This window comes from Schistocerca americana, chromosome 1 (assembly GCF_021461395.2).
Source record: "Schistocerca americana isolate TAMUIC-IGC-003095 chromosome 1, iqSchAmer2.1, whole genome shotgun sequence".
In the NCBI taxonomy this organism is placed as follows: domain Eukaryota; kingdom Metazoa; phylum Arthropoda; class Insecta; order Orthoptera; family Acrididae; genus Schistocerca; species Schistocerca americana.
The window spans coordinates 941,043,230-941,064,074 of record NC_060119.1 but is presented as its reverse complement, the minus strand read 5'-3'; the positions used below and the strand labels follow the sequence as shown (position 1 = coordinate 941,064,074).

Below are 20,845 nucleotides of genomic sequence, written 5' to 3'. Positions count from 1 at the left end.
TATTAATAGCATAACAGGACCAACAGTTTGTCTATTGTGCTCATGCTAGATAATGATTCATAGAAAGACCACTATTTATGAAAACAATAATTTCTTTATTCAAAAGACAGTGAGAAGTAACCTGTTAGTAGATTCCATTTAAATTTCATTCTAAATAGAAAAGTATTTAGCTGAGGGAGACTTAACCTATTTTCCAGTGAACAACACTTACTATTTTTTGTCAGATAGGAAAATGTTTGAAAAGTAATACTGAACCTATGTCCAATTTATGACTCTACAGCGAATATTAATAGTAATGTTATAAAGACCATTCAGTTTGAATAAGCCCTGAAAGTAATAGTGTGTACTGTTATCTATTATATTAATGCAAATAGTTAGTTCTGGTCTGTCAGCTCCAACCTTACCATGAACATATGCAGGTGCCAGAGATCATTGCACTCTCGAGTGACAAAAGTATAGGCAGTGTTTGCCCATTTAGGTTACTCACATCCATTTTCTTGAAAAAGAATGTTACTCATTCTTATGCCTAATTAGGCTGGCGACCGTTTTCTTTATTCTTTGCACAGTGTAGATGGGTAAAATATTGTTTGTTACTGTTTAAATATTTCCGTAATTCTGACTTTCACTTCTGATAAGCCACCTCCCTTAGGTATATCATGGTCAACACAATAAATTCCTTTCAGAGGGTAACACTGCTCTGCTTCTTTATGCTGTAATTGCTTTAATAAAAATAATTTCATTATACGAACTGCATCCAACTTAGAGGTTATGGTATAGTAGTAGCAGACTGAAGTTTTATAAACTAAATGGAAGTTTGTAGTTCTGTAACAATGATCTGTATTTCTTGATTCATATTTTTTCTATTATTTTTATTTTTTAAGAAACAGATACAAGTGATTCACAATGTTCTGGTTAAGCTCATATTCACACACATACAAGTAAAATATTTACATCTGTTATAACTGTCTATTGGTTTTCCATACACACAATCTTTTTTTGTGTTCTTGATATATAAAATCATCTGGAGACAATGCAGAAGTGTCAACAGATACATACTGGAAAATTCAGAAACTGTCCAATGATTTCTAGATAGTATTTTATTAAATGCATTTAAAATAGAAATGTGCATACCAGTTAATGCCTAACATTAAAAAACTGTGACCACAAAGTGGCAGTGATAATTTTCAATAATAACATTGCATTTTAGCACACAAAAAGCAAACGTTGTTAATTTTTCAATACAAAGTGTGCACTGACAAAATTTTCACTCATTTCCACCACCACTGTTTCCCCCTCCACCATCAACACTTTTCTTAATAGACGTGGCCATGAACAATGCCAGGACTATCCCAGCAAGCTGAAAAAGAGAAGAAACATTTGTTAAAGCTTGAGAAGAACACTTACAGTTATCCACCTAAAAATTTTATTATTGCCTATGGTTGAAAGGAGAAACTTCATCTAGCAAAATGAAACCCTGCTATTCTATATGTGCATATCATAGTGCACCATACAAATTTAATGGTCTATTCAATCGGTAGCAGCAATATACCAGTTACTTTGTTATTTATATGTTTTATTCAGCAATAATTGAAAAAAAATTTGATCTGAGAGCATAGTATTCAACTGCTGTGAATGCTTATAACTGGGATTAAAAAATGCTGATAGCATTAGTGGTATACATCATCAATTTAAATGATATACTTATTATACACTTCTGTAATATAATAAAGGTCACATGAGATAACACACACACATTTATGTAAAGATAATTAACTCCGATGTCATAAATGGTTCACAACAGCATTAAGAAGTTTTTTTTTTTTCTTTTTCTTAGTTACCAAGGAATAGTTTTCATTTTTAAAGGCCTTAAACAATCCAGGGAAGTTTTGGCTAGCTGCAGCACTTCTTCCCTGCAAATCCCCGGCATGTTAGAAATGAACCAGTTTTCTGAGAATCGCACTCAAACAGATAAACAAAGGCTCGGAGGGTTTTTTTTTTTTCGTATGTCATTAAGTTTTCAGATCTAGGCAGGACGTGTAGCAGTTGAGTCTATGGTCTTTTATTTGAGAAGAAAGGAGTTCAAACCTCTGCTTTGCATGTGGAATTAGTTTTACATCAAACACACTAAATCAGTTGAAACAGACATTCATTTCATTCATTTGGAAGGTTAGGTTAGGTTATGTTAGGTTAGGACATGCCAGATTTCCTTTGCCAACCTTGTTGAATCAGAATTTGCGTAAATGTGATTTATTTTCAATTATATTTTCTCAGCAGGTGTAAACAATCACATGTCTGTCCTCATACTAATTCACAAACATGACAATAGCTTCAAGAAGAAAGAAGGAAGCCTCAAGGTGAGTGGGTCCCAGGTCTCCATGCTGTAGTGAAAGAGTGCTGCAGGTAGCAAAGGGAGAACTACACCGGACATGACCACGGAAAAGCCTTTGGATGTTGGCGCGACAGGTACATACAATCTAAGGCTGCGAGCTCGACTCCAGTCCACTACCAGAGAAGGAGGGTGAAGCTTTGACAATGCCAGCCACTCATAGCAGCGAAACATCAGAAAAATCAAAGATCTGCTGAAGAAGCCAAGACAGATGCCAACAGGCAGTTTCTCACCTCAGAAATAATGTGTATACCAAAAAGAACCATCAGATTTAAAAAAATAATAACTATTAGGTTATTTGAGATATTTGCATGAAAAATGTACCGTTGAAAGAGCAAACTCTCGAGTTTAAAGTAGTTCCTGCTAGGTAGCAGCAGTGTGCACCCACTTCAGTTCTAGTAAAAATGGTGTTGGTACAAAACGAAACATTTTGTGTTCTATGTTTTGCACAGTGCATGTCAGTAATAACTGTTCAGTGTGACTTACGTACTAGGTATGTTGTGGATTCTCCTACAGCACAGAGCATTAGAGGATGACATGACCAATTCTGAAAACAAGGTTGTTTGTGTAAAGCCAAATCATAGGGCCAACCCCGAGTGTCTGACACAGATGTTAAACACATCTGTCATACGTGAGAACTTCCTGCATGCTTGAGAACTTTCTTTTCCCACAGTTGGAGATTGATTCGAACAATTTCACTTACCAACAGGATGTGGCACCACCTCACCGGCATCTGGAAGTGCAGGAATTTTTAAATCAAAGGATTACTGAACAGTGGACCAGTCGCACTGTACCAAATGATTCAGCCTGATATTACTGGCCTCCAAGGTCACCGGACCAGACTGAATGTGATTATTTCTTGTAGGAGTTTATAAAAGACTGTTTATGTGCCTCCATTACCAACAACATCGAATGAACTGAGACATCACATAACAGTAGCTGTGGAAGCTATAACTCAAGATATGCTCACTGCAGTATGGGAACAATCTAAATACTGCATTGATATACTCGTATGCTGTGCATCTCAAGGGGGGCATATGGAACGCCTATGAAAAGGCATGAAAAAAAACTTTTCGAGTTTCTTGTTTATCAAAAAACAAAATTCATTGTACATGTTTATTAGTTTCAGAAATACGGACTGTTTTTGATACACTCTTTTCATCAAATAAAAATAGATAATCATCTACGTTTTTCTTTTCTCTTGCGGGCACTCGCAAACTGGTAGACCTCTAATGATGAACGTGGTTCCACAACTGGTCTGTATAGAAATCAATAAGAGCATTGACTGATCACTGTAAATTTCTCAAGTTTGTGATTTTGATATTCTTATGATTTTGGAAGCCTGGCACTTTAATTAGTTATTAGTTATATATATTTCACGAACCTTCCGTTTTCTGCTGATTCTTTGATATGCTGAATTCTTTTCTTGACCAGCCGCATCACTACACTGTCAACATTATTATACAGGGTGATTATAAAAAGTCAGAAAAGCTTGTAAGGATGTCCCATTGTAAGCTGTGCTGAGAAATAACTGTTAATAAAAAAAAAAAAAAGATAGGTTGTCGTTTCCGAGTTAATCAGCATGGAAGTCACCCAGTCAGGCCATTGAGCGCTTAAGTTCAAGGGGCTAGCCATAGAGGATGCACCGAATGTATTCTTCATTTGGTTTCCTAAAACCGAACAAGAAAGTGATATAAAAAGTGTTTATGGTAAGGTAGACCAAAGCCTGAGCAGTCTCAAACGCTATCTGAGACGGGTTATCCACCATTACAGCAGCATACAACTTAATCAAAGGTGTCACTCAAGCAATAGATAATAAAGAACATGTATGTGGCATCTTTCTAGACTTACAAAAAGCATTTGACTGTGTCGATACGACCATATTGCTGGACAAACTGTGGAACTATGGCATTCGAGGCACAGCCCATAATCTGATGAGGTCCTACTTGACAAATAGGAAGCAGTTTGTGTCTATTAGTACTACAGAGGGAGCATACAAATCAAACACCACTGACATAAATTTTGGTATTCCACAGGGGTCAATATTAGGACCACGTCTTTTTATTAGCTATGTAAATGATACCCAGTCCATAACAAACCATGCAACAGCTATCTTATATGCAGATGATACCACATTAATATGCAGCAATCCAAGCTATTCACAGCTCGAAGTGAAATCCAATACTGCAGCAGGCTTAATTCTGCAGTATTTTAATGAAAACAAACTAAAATTAAACACAAATAAATCTGTCTATATAGAATTTGATCTTGGGAGGCAAAAAACTCATGAAGGCAAAATCTTAATGGGTGACGAATACATTAAAAAACAATACTCGACCAAATTTCTTGGCCTGACACTAGATGCAGAGTTAAACTGGTCTGATCATGTGACTGATATTTGCAAAAAGCTATGTACTACCATATATGTCCTAAGAAAACTGACACCTTTTTGTAACATCACCACTCTGAGGCAAATATATTTTGCACTGTTTGAATCCCATCTAAGTTATGGGATAGAGGTATGGGGATCCAGCAGTAAAGGTTATATGAAAAGTGTACTTACCTTACAAAAGAAGGCACTTAGAATTATGGGAAAGAAATGTGCCAGGGAGTCCTGCAGAAACTTGTTTAAAGAATTTAAAATACTAACTGTTCATAACCTGTATGTGCTGAAGATAATCATTATGGCAGTAAACAGTAACAAAACACTTAAGAAAGAAATACACGATCACAACACTAGAGGTGGAGAGAGACCCCACATCATCTCTCATAGAACAACACTTTATGAGAAAAGCCCTCACTATGCAGGCATAAAACTACTGAATTGCTTCCATCCTAATATCTCCAAATTGCCCATTACAAAACTAAAAATGAAATTAAACTTATGGCTCCTAAACAATCCTGTATATTCAATAGATGAGTTTCTAGATTTAGTACACTCATATGATGACCATCTATTTATAAATATATGTAATCTCAGATCTTAGACTGTGTCACAAACTGTAAATATTTGAATGTCAGAGATGAATATCGTGTTACAAACTGTAGATTCCTTAATCTAAGTATGGCAATAACAATTTTTTTTATGTATAGTCAATATATGTAACTCTGTTCTCTCAACTAAATTTAGAAAAAGTTGTGTAGATAAAAGTGCCAGCCAATAATATGTAACCCTAGTAAGTAAGGCTCTGACTTATCCAGAAGACTGGAACAAAAAAAAACCTTTTTGTAATGAGTTGATGTTGGATCAAAATAAATAAATAAATAAATAAATAGACTTGTTATTTGGTGGGCCTTTTACACTACTGGCCATTAAAATTGCTACACCACGAAGATGACGTGCTACAGACGCGAAATTACCGGCAGGAAGAAGACGCTGTGATATGCAAATGATTAGCTTTTCAGAGCATTCACACAAGGTTGGCGCTGGTGGCGACACCTACAACGTGCTGACATGAGGAAAGTTTCCAACCGATTTCTCATACACATACAGCAGTTGACCGGCGTTGCCTGGTGGAACGTTGTTTTGATGCCTCGTGTAAGAAGGAATAATGCATACCATCGCGTGTCCGACTTTTATAAAGGTCGGATTGTAGCCTATCGCGATTGCGATTTATCGTATCATGACATTGCTGCTCGCGTTGGTCGAGATCCAATGACTGTTAGCAGAATGTGGAATGGGTGGGTTCAGGAGGGTAAAACGGAATGCCGTTCTGGATCCCAAAGGCATCGTATCACTAGCAGTCGAGATAGGCATCTTATCCGCATGGCTGTAACGGATCGTGCAGCCACGTCTCGATCCCTGAGTCAACAGATGGGAGCGTTTGCAAGACAACAACTATCTGCACAAAAGAGTTCGACAACGTTTGCAGCAGCATGGACCATCAGCTTGGAGACCATGGCTGCGGTTACCCTTGACACTGCATCACAGACAGGAGCACATGCGATGGTACACTCAACGATGAACGTGGGTGCACAAATGGCAAAACGTCATTTTATCGGATGAATCCAGGTTCTGTTTACAGCATCGTGATGGTCGCATCCGTGTTTGGCGTCATATCGTGGTGAACGCACATTGGAAGCATGTGTTCGTCATCGCCATACTGGTGTATCACCCGGCGTTATGGTATGGGGTGCCATTGGTTACACGTCTCGGTCACCTCTTGTTCGCATTGACGGCACTTTGAACAGTGGGCGTTACATTTCAGATGTGTTACGACCCGTGGCTCTACCCTTCATTCGATCCCAGCGAAACCCTACATTTCAGTAGGATAATGCACGACCGCATGTTGCAGGTCCTGTACGGGCCTTTCTGGATACAGAAAATGTTCGACTGCTGCCCTGGCCAGCATATTCTCCAGATCTCTCACCAATTGAAAACGTCTGGTCAATGGTGGCCAAGCAACTGGCTCATCGCAATACACCACTCACTACCCTTGATGAACTGTGGTATAGTGTTGAAGCGGCATGGGCACCTGTACCTGTACACGCCATCCAAGCTCTGTTTAACTCAATGCCCAGACATATCACGGCAGTTATTACGGCCAGAGGTGGTTGTTCTGGCTACTGATTTCTCAGGATCTATGCACCCACATTGCGTGAAATTGTAATCACATGTCAGTTCTAGTACAGGGTTATTACAAATGATTGAAGCGATTTCACAGCTCTACAATAACTTTATTATTTGGGATATTTTCACAATGCTTTGCACACACATACAAAAACTCAAAAAGTTTTTTTAGGCATTCACAATTGTTCGATATGTGCCCCTTTAGTGATTCGGCAGACATCAAGCCGATAATCAAGTTCCTCCCACACTCGGCGCAGCATGTCCCCATCAATGAGTTCGAAAGCATCGTTGATGCGAGCTCGCAGTTCTGGCACGTTTCTTGGTAGAGGAGGTTTAAACACTGAATCTTTCACATAACCCCACAGAAAGAAATCGCATGGGGTTAAGTCGGGAGAGCGTGGAGGCCATGACATGAATTGCTGATCATGATCTCCACCACGACCGATCCATCAGTTTTCCAATCTCCTGTTTAAGAAATGCCGAACATCATGGTGGAAGTGCGGTGGAGCACCATCCTGTTGAAAGATGAAGTCGGCGATGTCGGTCTCCAGTTGTGGCATGAGCCAATTTTCCAGCATGTCCAGATACATGTGTCCTGTAACGTTTTTTTTCACAGAAGAAAAAGGGACCGTAAACTTTAAACCGTGAGATTGCACAAAACACGTTAACTGTTGGTGAATTGCGAATTTGCTGCACGAATGCGTGAGGATTCTCTACCGCCCAGATTCGCACATTGTGTCTGTTCACTTCACAATTAAGAAAAAATGTTGCTTCATCATTGAAAACAAGTTTCACACTGAACACATCCTCTTCCATGAGCTGTTGCAACCGCTCTGAAAATTCGAAGCGTTTGACTTTGTTATCGGGTGTCAGGGCTTGTAGTAGTTGCAAACGGTAAGGCTTCTGCTTTAGCCTTTTCCGTAAGATTTTCCAAACCATCGGCTGTGGTACGTTTAGCTCCCTGCTTGCTTTATTCGTCGACTTCCGCGGGCTATGCGTGAAACTTGCCCGCACGCGTTCAACCGTTTCTTCGCTCACTGCAGGCCGACCCTTTGATTTCCCCTTACAGAGGCATCCAGAAGCTTTAAACTGCGCATACCAACGCCGAATGGAGTTAGCAGTTTGTGGATCTTTGTTGAACTTCGTCCTGAAGTGTCGTTGCACTGTTATGACTGACTGATGTGAGTGCATTTCAAGCATGACATACGCTTTCTCGGCTCCTGTCGCCATTTTGTCTCACTGCGCTCTCGAGCACTTTGGCGGCAGAAACCTGAAGTGCGGCTTCAGCCGAACAAAACTTTATGAGTTTTTCTTCGAATCTGTAGTGTGTCGTGACCATATGTCAATGAATGGAGCTACAGTGAATTTATGAAATCGCTTCAATCATTTGTAATAGCCCTGTATAATACATTTGTCCAATGAATACGCGTTTATCAATTGCATTTCTTCTTGGTGTAGCAATTTTAATGGCCAGTAGTGTACATTTGCGCGCGATTACCTGATTGGCAGGGAAATGGCGGAACGTATCGAATTTTTTTCTTAACAATTATTTCTCAGCACTGCCTATCCTGCAACACGCTTACAAACTTTTCAGACTGTTTCTGACCACGCCGTATATATAGCTCATGCCAGGGCGGTGACACTTAGCCCTAGTTGGTCGTGTCGTATACCAGTTCATCATTAGGGGTCTACCAGTTTACGAGCGCCCGCAAGAGAAAAGAGAAACGTAGACGATTATCTATTTTTACTTAAAGCTAGGCTTTGCGCTAATATTCTACGTTAGTCCCAAGCCTCTCAGGTATGTTTCAGGTTGACGCCATGTACAGGGTGTATCAGAAAGGACTTTACAATTTTTAAAATTGGTGCAAACTTATTCATACGACTTATACATTTGATCTGGGTGGCATCTTTAAGGAAAATAAATAAAATTTTGACTGACTTGTTACGATAGTACAGTATCGCGGTACCCCGGGCACTAGCGGCAGTTCAAGCAAAAGATTCCACCATCGGTCCCAAGCATGCTCCCTGGATGTTTTGCTTTGAAGAGTCGATGTCTGCTACAACGGTGCACCGTAAATTTTGCGCGTAGTATGGTAAAGATCCAACCAATAGCATTTATGAGTGCCTTAAATAATTTTGTGATAGTGGATGTTTGGTAAGACATGACTAATCCTCAGGTCATCCCCCGTGCGATTGACAACGTCATAGAGAAAGTGAGTCAAAGCTTTATGAACAGTTCTGCAATATCGAAGTGGCGTGCTTCTCGAGACTTGAGCGTCCCATATACGAATTTTTGGCGTGTGTTAAGAAAACGGTTACATCCCCACCATCCGGGATTTCTTAATGTCCGCTTTCCTACTAAGTGGATTGGCCGAGGTGGGTCAACTGCATGGCCCCCACGTTCACGGAACCTGACACCTCTTGACTTTTTTCTTTCGGGAATTTATCGAAGATACCCAGTTTGTTCCAACTTAACCGGTTTCTCTACCAGAGCTCAGCGGTAGAATCTACCCCGCAACTAAATAAATCGCGCCTGACTTGGTGCAGCTACTTTGGCAAGAAATCGATTTCAGATGGGATACGTGCTGCGTAGCTGATGGAAGTCACATTGAACTTGTTTACATGTAACGTAAAAAACGTTGATGTAATTTGCTGTAAAGTGACACCCAAACTATGTTTGTTAGTAAAAGAATCAATAAATTTGCGTTTTCATAGTTGTAAAGTCCTTTTTGACACACCCCATATTGTTGATAGTTTCATTGTAGAATGATGGAATTTACCTCTGCGGTCTCTTTCCTGATATTGTAGAGAAGTGAGAATAGTGTTTCACCATTTCACCTCCTTTCAATTCTAATGTTACTCATAATAACACTAACCTCCATAAACATTCACACAGCCGCATGTACGGGACACTTTGGTGGGGAAAGATGGACTATACAGGGTGTCCCAGCTATCTTGTTCACCCAATATATCTCTGGAACAATAACAGCTATTGGAAAACGACTTTCACCGGTATCAATGTAGGGCTGGGGCCCATGAATGTACATATTTGGAAACATTCTTAAACGAAAGCATATGTGTTTTTTTAACACAAACTTATGTTTTTTTAAATGGACCTCCTGCATTTTTTTCTTCAGCAATCCATAGCATGATAAAGCACATACACAATGGCGTTGATTGCATCGCAATATTCCCATTACATCCCGAGATATTGAGACGCGAAGTTGACGCTTGAAACACCCGACATGCGCTGCTAGCACACGTCCTGAGGCTCAGGCGTGAACCCCATGCTGCAGGATGACAGCAGACCGTATTATTCGTTTCGGACCTCTTGATAAGTATGAAAGTGTGATTACGCATGTCAATCACATCGCGATTACGGGCAGCATGGGGTTCACGCCTGAGCCTCAGGACGTGCGCTAGCAGCGCATGTCGGGTGTTTCAAGCGTCAACTTCGCTTCTTAATATCTCGGGATGTAATGGGAATATTGCGATGCAATCAACGCCATTGTGTATGTGCTTTGTCATGCTATGGACTGCTGAAGAAAAAATATAGGAGGTCCATTTAAAAAATCATAAGTTTGTGTTAAAAAACACATATGCTTTCGTTTTAGAATGTTTCCAAATATGTACATTCATGGGCCCCAGCCCTACATTGATACCGGTGAAAGTCGTTTTCCAATAGCTGTTATTGTTCCAGAGGTATTTTAGGTGGACAAGATAGCTGGGACACCCTGTATATTAGTGTTACAATGTGCCCAACTCATATGCTTGAATGCCTATCAGAAAGTTTGGATTCGAACTGCTGAGCAAGCAAATAAGCATTACACAAAAATATCTCAACTCTCCTTCTGAACACCTGGTTCAGAAAGATCATACAGGTATAAAGTGGTAATATCAAGTGTTAATTTAGATATTAACTATAAAATCAATGGTAGGGTCTAAATATTATGAGAGTGATAAAATTAACATATTAAGATTATTTACCTCAATGAAGGCAATGCCGATACCGACTCCCGCTAGAAGCAATGCACTGCTCTTCACTTCATCCTTCAGTTTCTCTAGACAACCGTCTGTGTAAACTTCTAAGCAAAGGTCTGGGTCTGCACAGCAGGATTTTGGAGGAAGAGGCTTCCATTCTTGCGAATTTTCTACACCGCAACATGTAAGCTGTGAAGAGGAACATTAAAATCAACTGCATTATTGTAAACAGCATAGTGCAAGATTCTTACTGACTAAATAATGTGTTTGTTACCTTTAAAGTGAAATTCTCGGTGAAGATACACGTTAAGTCTCCAAGCGCAGTTCTACGTGCTACGCAACATATATGTAAGGTTAACAAAATTTTCCAGAGGTTCCAGCAGAGTAAAGTGGTTAAACGACACGAGCTTTCGGACGAGTGCTTCTCGATTATTGTCAAATGGTGTATGTTACGTCGTTGCTGCTTCCATTTCCATGAGACCACCTGTGACGTCACTGTACCCATTCCAGCGCCACCTAAGGTAATGTTTTCATTGCTCGCCGGCTTCAACCTCTCGATGGCCGAGTCGCAAGCTATGTTTCGCTACAAACCGCTGTCTTTATCGAGAGAATTGTCAGATATTTTTACCTTTACTGCTTCTTTTATTTTGCTATCCCAGAAACCATTTGTCCATTTAATGTTAGATATCTCGTAGAATGCAGTTTGGTTTCCGTTTCCCAAAGCATGTTCTGCTACCATTGTTTTCTCGGGATGCCCTAGTTATGGTCATAGGCAGAAACATTTCTCATGGTGGTCTTCAGTTGCTTACAGAGATTGCACGATATAAAACTATTTACGCCCATATCTCGAGCCTACATAATCTTCCATGAGTATCACGGGTTTTTGCTGGGGACCTGAATCAATTATATGCCTCTTAAGAGGTATTCGTGTCACTGAACCACAGAACGACAAAAGGAAAGCCCCTTCGTGTCCTCCTTGCGGTCCTTCTGCTTACGTGTCATCGATGAAATGACTTAAAAAATTTCAGTTGTTGTAACAGTTTTTTGCGTTTTTGTGTTCGGTGACGCTAGACTGGACAGCAGTGATGCGACAGGCAAGGCAGTAACACGGCTACGTGAGGATGGAAGCAACCGACATAGCGGGCTTCTAAAAGATGTCATTCCGCTTTAGGTTGTTGAAATAATATGTATTGCGGCTACAGTTTAGACAAAGCTCATTTTCAAGTTCTGTGGGCTGTTGTAACCCACTCAATAACATGAAGCTGTGACAGGCTGGAACATAGTTCCTAGCAGTGTAAACACAAATGCTGTGACAGTGTATATTTATATCCACGTTTCATACAAAATGTAAGCACACGTTAGAAAGTTTGTGAAATGAGAACAGACATGATAAACACCTAAGTCAAAATGTTCATGTAACTTGCATGGTAGATGGATCACAATAGCGAAAAAGATGTAAACATACAAAGAGCATTGTGATCCATCTACCACGCATGCTACACGAAAAATTTTACCTAATTGTTTGTCACATCTGCTGCCATTTCACCAAATTTCTAACGTTTGCTCGCTCTGTTTATGGAACAGCGGACAAATTTACACTGTCAGACGTATCTGCCTTTACACTGTTGGAAACTATATTCCAACATGAGGCAGCTTTATGTTATTGAATGGGGTACAACATCCCACAATACTGAAAAATGACCACGTGTCGAAACTGCAATCGCAATAAATAATATATTAACATCTTAAAGTGGAATCACTTCATTTAAATATTTCACAAACACTATGGACCCAATTATCATCAAAATTCTAACAACAGGACAATCACCTTTTGACAATGGCCGGGGAACTCTCATCCTAAAGCTCGTGGCTACTGGACCAGTTGATGCGAGTGTAAACCTGAAATAATTTTATCAGTTTATGTCTCTGTGAGACAAAGCATTCATACAGATGTAACAGATGCTCTCAATTTGAAAACAGTGAAGGAAGTTACAGTACTCGATCTATGTGAAAGAGCTATATCCTTGATTTATTTTGATAGTTCTGGTCAAGTCAATACAATCACAGTAAATTAAATGAATTATGCAGCACAGCGTAATTATGTAGCAATATTATTGTGCTACATGCAAACATAAGCACATAATTGTATGGCGGAAAGGATTACCTTCTGACACACTTCACGGACATTTACAGTGTGCTAATGTGAATGTAAACATAAATAAGCATTGTTCCAAAACCATTTCCAATATTTCTTTCAATGGATATTGCGAATGATAATAGATGACCTTACTATAAGCATATTACGAGAGACACAATGATAAATAGAGACTGCACCTCAACTCAACAAATTCCGTAGATTTTTCAGGGATATTTTCTGAGTGTTTTATTATAAGGGGTCCATGCTCTCTAGTAGCTGATTACAGAAGAATAGTGCAATTATTATTTGTCCACTTTGTTGCCCCAATTAACTTTGTTTTTGTGAAAATGTCTTCACAACAGTGAAACAGCCTCTTGTAAGCAATCACCAAAATGTACAACACAAACAGAGTAATGCAACATCTATCAGGCGATGCAAAGCACTGCAATGTGGGTACCGTCACTGTGGAAGCTGATGACAGTGGTGTTGTGCTGTTTTTCCGCTGCATTCAGTATACGATACAGAAGATGAACATAGGCCAGCTCTCCGTCGGCAAGTCTCTCTATACTGCTGTGTATCACTGCCAACGTACTGGAGACCTAACACAGAAGCCAGCTGTACTGAATGCAAACTTGAGAGAGAGAAGTAAAGTGAACGTTGCTGTTACGAAGAGCAAGTACCGTGGCGCTGGTGAATGGAACAAGTTTGTTTGTGCACAAGTAAGTCACTCAGTGCACACAGTTGACAACTGCGCTGTTGTGCCGATGTTTCAAGAGAATATAGATACGAGGATAAATGGGAGAAGAAATCAAACGAAATACAGTTATCAACAACAAGGCGCCGCAGACCACATGCGTAGTACACAAAAATCCCTGAACGAACCACCGAGCGAGGTGGCGCAGTGGTTAGACACTGGACTCGCATTCGGGAGGACGACGGTTCAACCCCGCGTCCGACCATCCTGATTTAGGTTTTCCGTGATTTCCCTGAATCGCTCCAGGCAAATGCCGGGATGGTTCCTTTGAAAGGGCACGGCCGACTTCCTTCCCTAATCCGATGAGGCCGATGACCTCGCTGTCTGGTCTCCTTCCCCAAACAACCCTAACCCCTGAACGAACTCCGAATATTGTCAATGAAGTTAAGGTTCATCACGAATGTATTAAAGAGTAGTGATTTCCCATACCACTAAATCAAATGTCATTGTGACGAATAAGCAAATGTGAGCATTTTTTGAACTAAGAGGATAGCTTTGTTCTGAATAACCTGAGACTGACTGACTCCAGGCAAGAGTGGCTCGTCTAGTTCTGTTTACAAACAACTATGATTCCTGTAAACTACAGAACTCCACAGTAGATTTTGCCGTTACATCTACGTAATTTGTGTTAATACATAAACTTTTTGGGCTGTGAATGACGGTCAGTTTGCGAGGTTGTGCATCCTCCCCCAGACAACACGAGTAGATCCTATGAACAAGTAGATTTCGCAGTCGGGAGGGCATTCAGCACGATTAACAAAGTAAGTTTGGTATTTGTAACACTTGTACAAAGTGCAATACAGTGTACTATAGGATTCACACCGTTTTTCCTGCTCCATAGTCGCGAGGTTGAGGCAACAGCGGATACATCATTTCAGCAGTTCGTTATTCAGAATGACTAAGTTCGCTATTGTTCTGTGTCCGAGATACGATGTACAGTTGTAAGACTCAGCGGTAAACTCGTAAAGCTATAAAATAGCTTACATGACAAGGAAACGAAAACAGGAATCGCACTCATTATAACGACATGTTTAAATAGTGAGAAACTCTAACTGCACCATGATAGTACATCTACTAACCTGTTATTTATAAAAACCCGATAGTATGTATTGCACTAACAGTACTGAACAGAAGTCATTGGAATCATTTGTTGAGACAAAATAGTGGTCGATAAGTTAAAGAACAAAGAAGGGATAGGAAAGAACAAAATGGCCGAAAAGATTTTGAAGTGTAAGGCTAATGACTCGATATAATCTTACCCTATAACCAATGTGAATGAGCAAGATAATTCCAAGAAGTGTAAATCTACTATCGTTATTCCACTACATAAGAATTCAACAAACTGCCTTGAGGCACAATTGCAGATTTCTGCAAATAGTACGGCAGTGTTCATAAATTGAGCGTTTTCCGTATCGTGAAGAATCGAGGTAGACTAGAATAAAACATATCGCTAACGTTAGTATACGAGCAATTGCTCAATTGACAGGGTTCTGGAAGAATATTGGCCAAGGCTGTGTTAAAGGAATGGTCGAGTCATTCATAAAAAATGGTTTAGAGCAATAATGAGCCTATTCTGCCTCCGAAAGTGAGTGGCCAGCGTGCACGATTATCACGCAGAGGAGCCGGTTTCAGTTCCGGGTACTGCATGGCATTTCCATGGTAGGAGGAGTGAAATAGGGAACACTCAGTCTCGTGATGTTGACAGAGAAACTACTTGAGGGAACAGTAATAGATCCAGTGGCTGGGGAGCAGACAACGACCGGGAGAGCGGTGAGCTGACTCCATGCCCCTCCACGGTGCATGAGAACTACGTCATTGGCAGAAAATGACATAGCGACCGTTTGCCATTGAATGGTCCGTCAGGGTTGAAACGTGAAGCTGGTGTGTGAATCTACTGAATCTATATTATGAGGTGATGAAAACTTCCAGCCACGTCAAGTGCTTTCGGCCTTGAGTTCCTCAGCTACTGTCAGGTTGTGACTGCAGGTAGATTGCTGCTGTCATCCTTATATAGTTGCGCTGCCGTCTGTAGCGTCATTAGTGCTCACCCCATTGCCACAATTGGTAATGTTTTCAGGGCATTCGCTTCAGCCTTCCGATGGCCGGGTCCCAAGCAGTGGTTAGCTGCAGGTCGCCATTTTTGTTGAGGGTACTGTCAGGAATCGCTTCATTTATGACGCTGCTGCAGGTGCCAAATAGACATCTCCGGACGCAGTTCTGCTTCTATTTTCCAGGACACGTTCTGCTACCACTGATTTATCAGGATAGGAAACACCTAAGATGTTCAATACAGCGCTATTCAGTGGTGCGTATAGCCTGTCTGGCGGGCGCATCACGAACAGTACATGGCACAGACGGTGGAGAGGATATATGAGAACGACAGCAGCAATCACATCATAATCAACTGTCCACATTCACACGGTATTTTGTATATTTCTGACGTTTTGAGGTCTAAACCATCTTTCATAGATCTCAAGAGTTCTCTAATTGTTGCTGGTAGCCTGAATCGATTTTATGCCTCTTTAGGAGCCGGGTAATCTTTCCTGTTACTAAGCCACAGAATGGTAAAATGCAAGTTTATTCTTGTCCTTCTCGGGGCCCTTCTGCTTATATATCTTTGGCGAAATGGCTTGCGAAATTTGTTGGTTGTTATAGCCTTGTTGTTACCTTGACTACTGACTCAGTTCTTTCGGAAGGTTTCTCAGTCGGAAATGGTTTCCGTTCGTCGCACCAAGGTCCTTAGAACAGAGCGTTTCTGTGATCGGTGTTGGTAGCTGCTAACATGAAGATCCCGGTCCAGTATCTTCACGTTAGGGTTAGTCGAGGGTTTCAACTCCAGTTATCAACGTGCAACGTAACTCGTTCATCGTGCTTAAAGAATAAGATATAAGAGACCAAAGCAGCTGATTAGCTAGGTTAATGCCTGAACGCTAATGACCAAGGCCACTGTGAGGTACCAGAGAGAATATTCCAGAAAGTATTATGCACAGGAGTATGAGGGATAGTACAGCTGTGTCGCCAACACTCTACAATGCCTACTATAAAAAAAACCGAGAAATGAACGCGGCTAGAAACTATGTGTCTAATCTCAAATATTAAACATGACTAGCTTATCATCCTAATAGCAGCGCCGTCTTATAGCAACGTTTCGTGAGGTTCCCTAGTCCTTAACTCACGAGGTGACTTCTCTAACGTATACTACGAGGTGTCGTCCTGAGACACCTATTTTTCAACCAAGATTTAAGCTGTAAATCATTTGAAAATTTAATTTATGTTATATAACATTTATGGTTGCAACTATATAACTGATGTTTAAATACTCCTCGTTGATTTTATTGCACTAAATAAAGCCAACAGTATTTTATTTTTGTATCAAGCAAAACACATACACTTTCGTGAAGCTTTTTCAATAGTACACAAAACTAACTGTTAGAGAACTGAATTTTACGTTCTAAAAAATTATGGTATCTCTCTAGAAAGCAAATTGTCACATAAAACTAATTTCCGGGGATTAATCTTGCATATAAAAACTGAACTCAATAGCCAGAAAAAGAAAAGCTACAAAATTAATATTCAGTCCTGAGGTCTACAACTTTCTTTACCAACACTCAGAACACATTTACTTTTAAATAACACTAATATTTTGTTGGAGAAATAGAAAGTTCCTCATCACCGCTGTCCTGAAGTTCTTTCTCTGAATGGCCTTCTTGTTCGCTATCAGAATTGCGATCACTGGCTATTGAAAAATCGTTATCTTCTTCGTCTAATTCTTGTTCTTTATTATTGACATCATTCTCCATCCACTGGCTAAAAATTTCATCGAACTTAGAGTGTGTGAAATTGTCATATTCTTGCTAATATGTTTTGTACTGAACTGACCAAAGCAGGTGCGTAGTTCACGAGGCACGGTCTAGAAGACCCGATCACATGTCAACAACACGTGTCAATAACAATCAAATAAGGCGATAACGCCACTGACAATGATAATTTCTAGGGTTTGTGATTAAAAGAGGGTAGGTGGTGTATAAAAACGTTCCGCCGCAACTAATCTACGAGAGTGACTTGGAAAATTCTCGCACGGTGTGAGAGACCACGCCTGGTGAGTTAAGGGCTAGTCATCCTTAGGTGAAGTTCCAAGTCGCTGTTCAATACAGGAACACAGCTCTCCTCTACTGAAGGACCATAGGACGCGCTCCCAGAAGAGTAACTCTCGATCAGTAGTGGGAGAAGTTAGAGTTGGGAAAGCAGTTGCCGAATCCTCTTGCTGGCTGAGCATTGTGTCCACTCGAGGAGAAATCGGGCATGAAGAAACTACATGCGAGTAAAGCAGACGGAGGCAGACGTCACAGGACTGAGAGTAACACATTACGCAGAGACTCCTATGATCAAGCTGCTCCAGATCCTGAATAAATATCACGCAAGGAATACATTCCATACAACAGACGAACATGAAGAACGTGTCGGATTCCGACACAGATCAGCTACGACTACACACACCTGGCGTTTAAGTTACTGGGTGTGAGAGTAGCCCCTAGTACATCGAGCAAACACAACGCTGTTTCTCGCAGCACATGTAAGAAACTTGATTTGTGCGATTACCTAATTTCGACTTAGCACCATTTTCAAGCACAGCAACTTATTTACATCACCTTTTACATTGTGTAAGTATTGGATGTCACCCATGTGTTGAAAGTGTCGCAAAGTCGAAATTAGCTAAACCCACAAATTAAAAGAATAGTATTAACATACAGCGTACAACGGATTATGTTTTAATTTGTAAAACGTTTAAGAAACATTCACCTCGGACAGAGAAATGAGCCTACGTGGGTGGATCACAGCATCATCGTCGGTCATACGCTGATGTGCCAAAATATTATGACCAGCCTGTTTGTCCGTCTTTGGAACGAAATACATCACTGATTGTGTGTATCAGAAATCAGACAGTTTGTTGGTAGATTTATGGAGGTATGTGGCATTAGATGTCTGCGCACAGGTCATGTAATTAGCATAAATAACGGGCCGCTGATTTGCGTACGAGGTAATGGCGCCCGCTAGCGATCCAGATGGGTTCCATACGATTTACATCAGGTGAATTCGGTCGCCGAGAATCTATGTTTCACTATAATGCTCCTCAAACCACTGTAGCACGGCTCTGGCTCCGAGACACTGGCAGTTATACTGCTGAAAGATGAAATCACCGTCGGGGAAGACATCAAGTATTGACGGATGCAGGTGGTTTGTAGCTGTCAGCGTGTCTTTAATTACTATCACAGGTCCCATGCAAGCGCAGGAGAATGACTGACATAGCATAGCACTGCTCCCACCAGCCTCGTCCTGTCGTCAGCTGCATGTTTTGAGCCGCCATTCACCTCTATGGCGGCGTTTGTGGAGACGACCATCAACCTAGTGTAGCAAAAACGTGATTCACCCTAATAGCCGACACATTTCCTTTTGTCGAGGGTCGAATCCCGATGGTCCCGTGGCCACTGCAGTCGTAACTGATGACGACGCTGGGTCAACATGTGAACACTTAGGGGTGGTCTGCTGCGGAACTCCATGTTCAACAACGTACAATGAACAGTGTGCTCCGATACACCAGCATTGCGCTCTTTTGGCAGAGACGCCACAGATCACCAGCTGTTCTACTTTACAGAGCAAACAAGACTCCGAACCCCACGTTCTGTGAAGATTCGTCAACGTCCAACCATTTAGCGCCGACTGGCAGTTTCACTGTCCTTCTATCTCTGTTCGTAGGTGCCTATGACAGTAGCACGTGAACATTTGACTAGCGTCGTCGTTCTCGAGATACTCATTCACAGAATTTGGGTAATAATAATCTGCCCTTTATCGAAGTCTCTTATCTCAATGATTTTCCCCTTTTGCTGCCCATATCTTCGCTAGGATGACTCCCCGTCACTATCTGCTCCACTCACATACTTTCGGCCCGCAACGCCACCAGTCGGCTTACAAGGTAACAGTGGGCGGTGGTCATAATGTTCTGGCTTATCAGCGCATGATCAACTTTGAGCAGCAGAAGTGTTGTGTCGTGAGACTTTTCTATTTAAGTGGCAGTGAAAATAAGAGTAAACAGCTTACTTATCAGCTAAGCCCGTGATTTTCAACCAAGTTCTGCGTGGGATGCTGTGTTGGCGCAAATTCGGCCAGGGAACTTGCTAGTGGCGAAGGCACCAGAAAGAATGGACAGGACGACCATAGTCTCCATTAATGCATTCAACACTACCAGAAGAACACTGCGGGACGGTAGTTCCGAACGTATGAAAGATCATTTGCAACAGGAACACAGAAAAATGCTGTTCAAATTCGTGGTACTAGAAAGAACAACCAAAAGAACGACACTGTCCATTACTTACACGTCACATGGGGTAAGTGGGAAAATCCAACTAATAATCTACACTGTTCATAGTATAGGGATCGCCTCACTATTTTGGATCACACGAGAAATTAATTCTGTGTTCGTAAATGAGGATACCAGCAAAATATCCAGCGAATTCTCGGCCAAATATTGTTTTGTGACGAAATGAACTTGTTTTGCCTAGAAGCTGAGCTGCTGGTCTTACACGGAAGGAGATGCCACGTACCTCCGTCTGCAGGCGGTCCCAGGCGGTCTTCTCGATGGTGGAGTTCTGGTAGTGCTTTTGGGAGTCCTCCATGGACGTCTTCAGCACGTCCTCCAGACGGTCCTTGCTCGCCGCGGCCGCAGCGCCCGCCGCCAGCTCCGCTATGAACACCGCGCCCAGCAGCGCCGCGTACTGAAAGCAAGGCACACGCTGTACTTCCTCCGTCTTCTTATTGAGAAAAGATAGAACAGGCTATCTCATGTTGCGATGCAAAATTAACTCCTCAGCAATATGCAACAATAGTAAACTAGGATTTTTGAAACTAATCGCTTATCTTAGTGTATCCCCGATGCTCAGTCATTTGGAACGATAGAAATCAGTTGATATTTCGGCAGAGCATCATACTCCCGTTTTCAAGTGATCCAACTAAGATTTTATG

At 41.2% G+C, this 20,845-nt stretch overlaps 1 protein-coding gene across 1 annotated transcript in view; it reads right to left on the bottom strand.

Annotated features, from left to right (window-relative positions):
• Nucleotides 1-946: 946 nt before the first annotated feature.
• LOC124548102 (CD63 antigen-like) overlaps nucleotides 947-20,845 on the bottom strand; it is a 65,514-nt gene continuing 45,615 nt past the window's right edge. The window contains exons 3-5 of the mRNA XM_047125153.1: nucleotides 20,428-20,598; nucleotides 10,944-11,126; nucleotides 947-1,357 (exon numbers count right to left, since the gene is read on the bottom strand). Coding sequence (XP_046981109.1) covers nucleotides 1,265-1,357; nucleotides 10,944-11,126; nucleotides 20,428-20,598 — 447 coding nt within the window. The 3' untranslated portion in view covers nucleotides 947-1,264. The remainder of the gene's footprint in view (nucleotides 1,358-10,943; nucleotides 11,127-20,427; nucleotides 20,599-20,845) is intronic.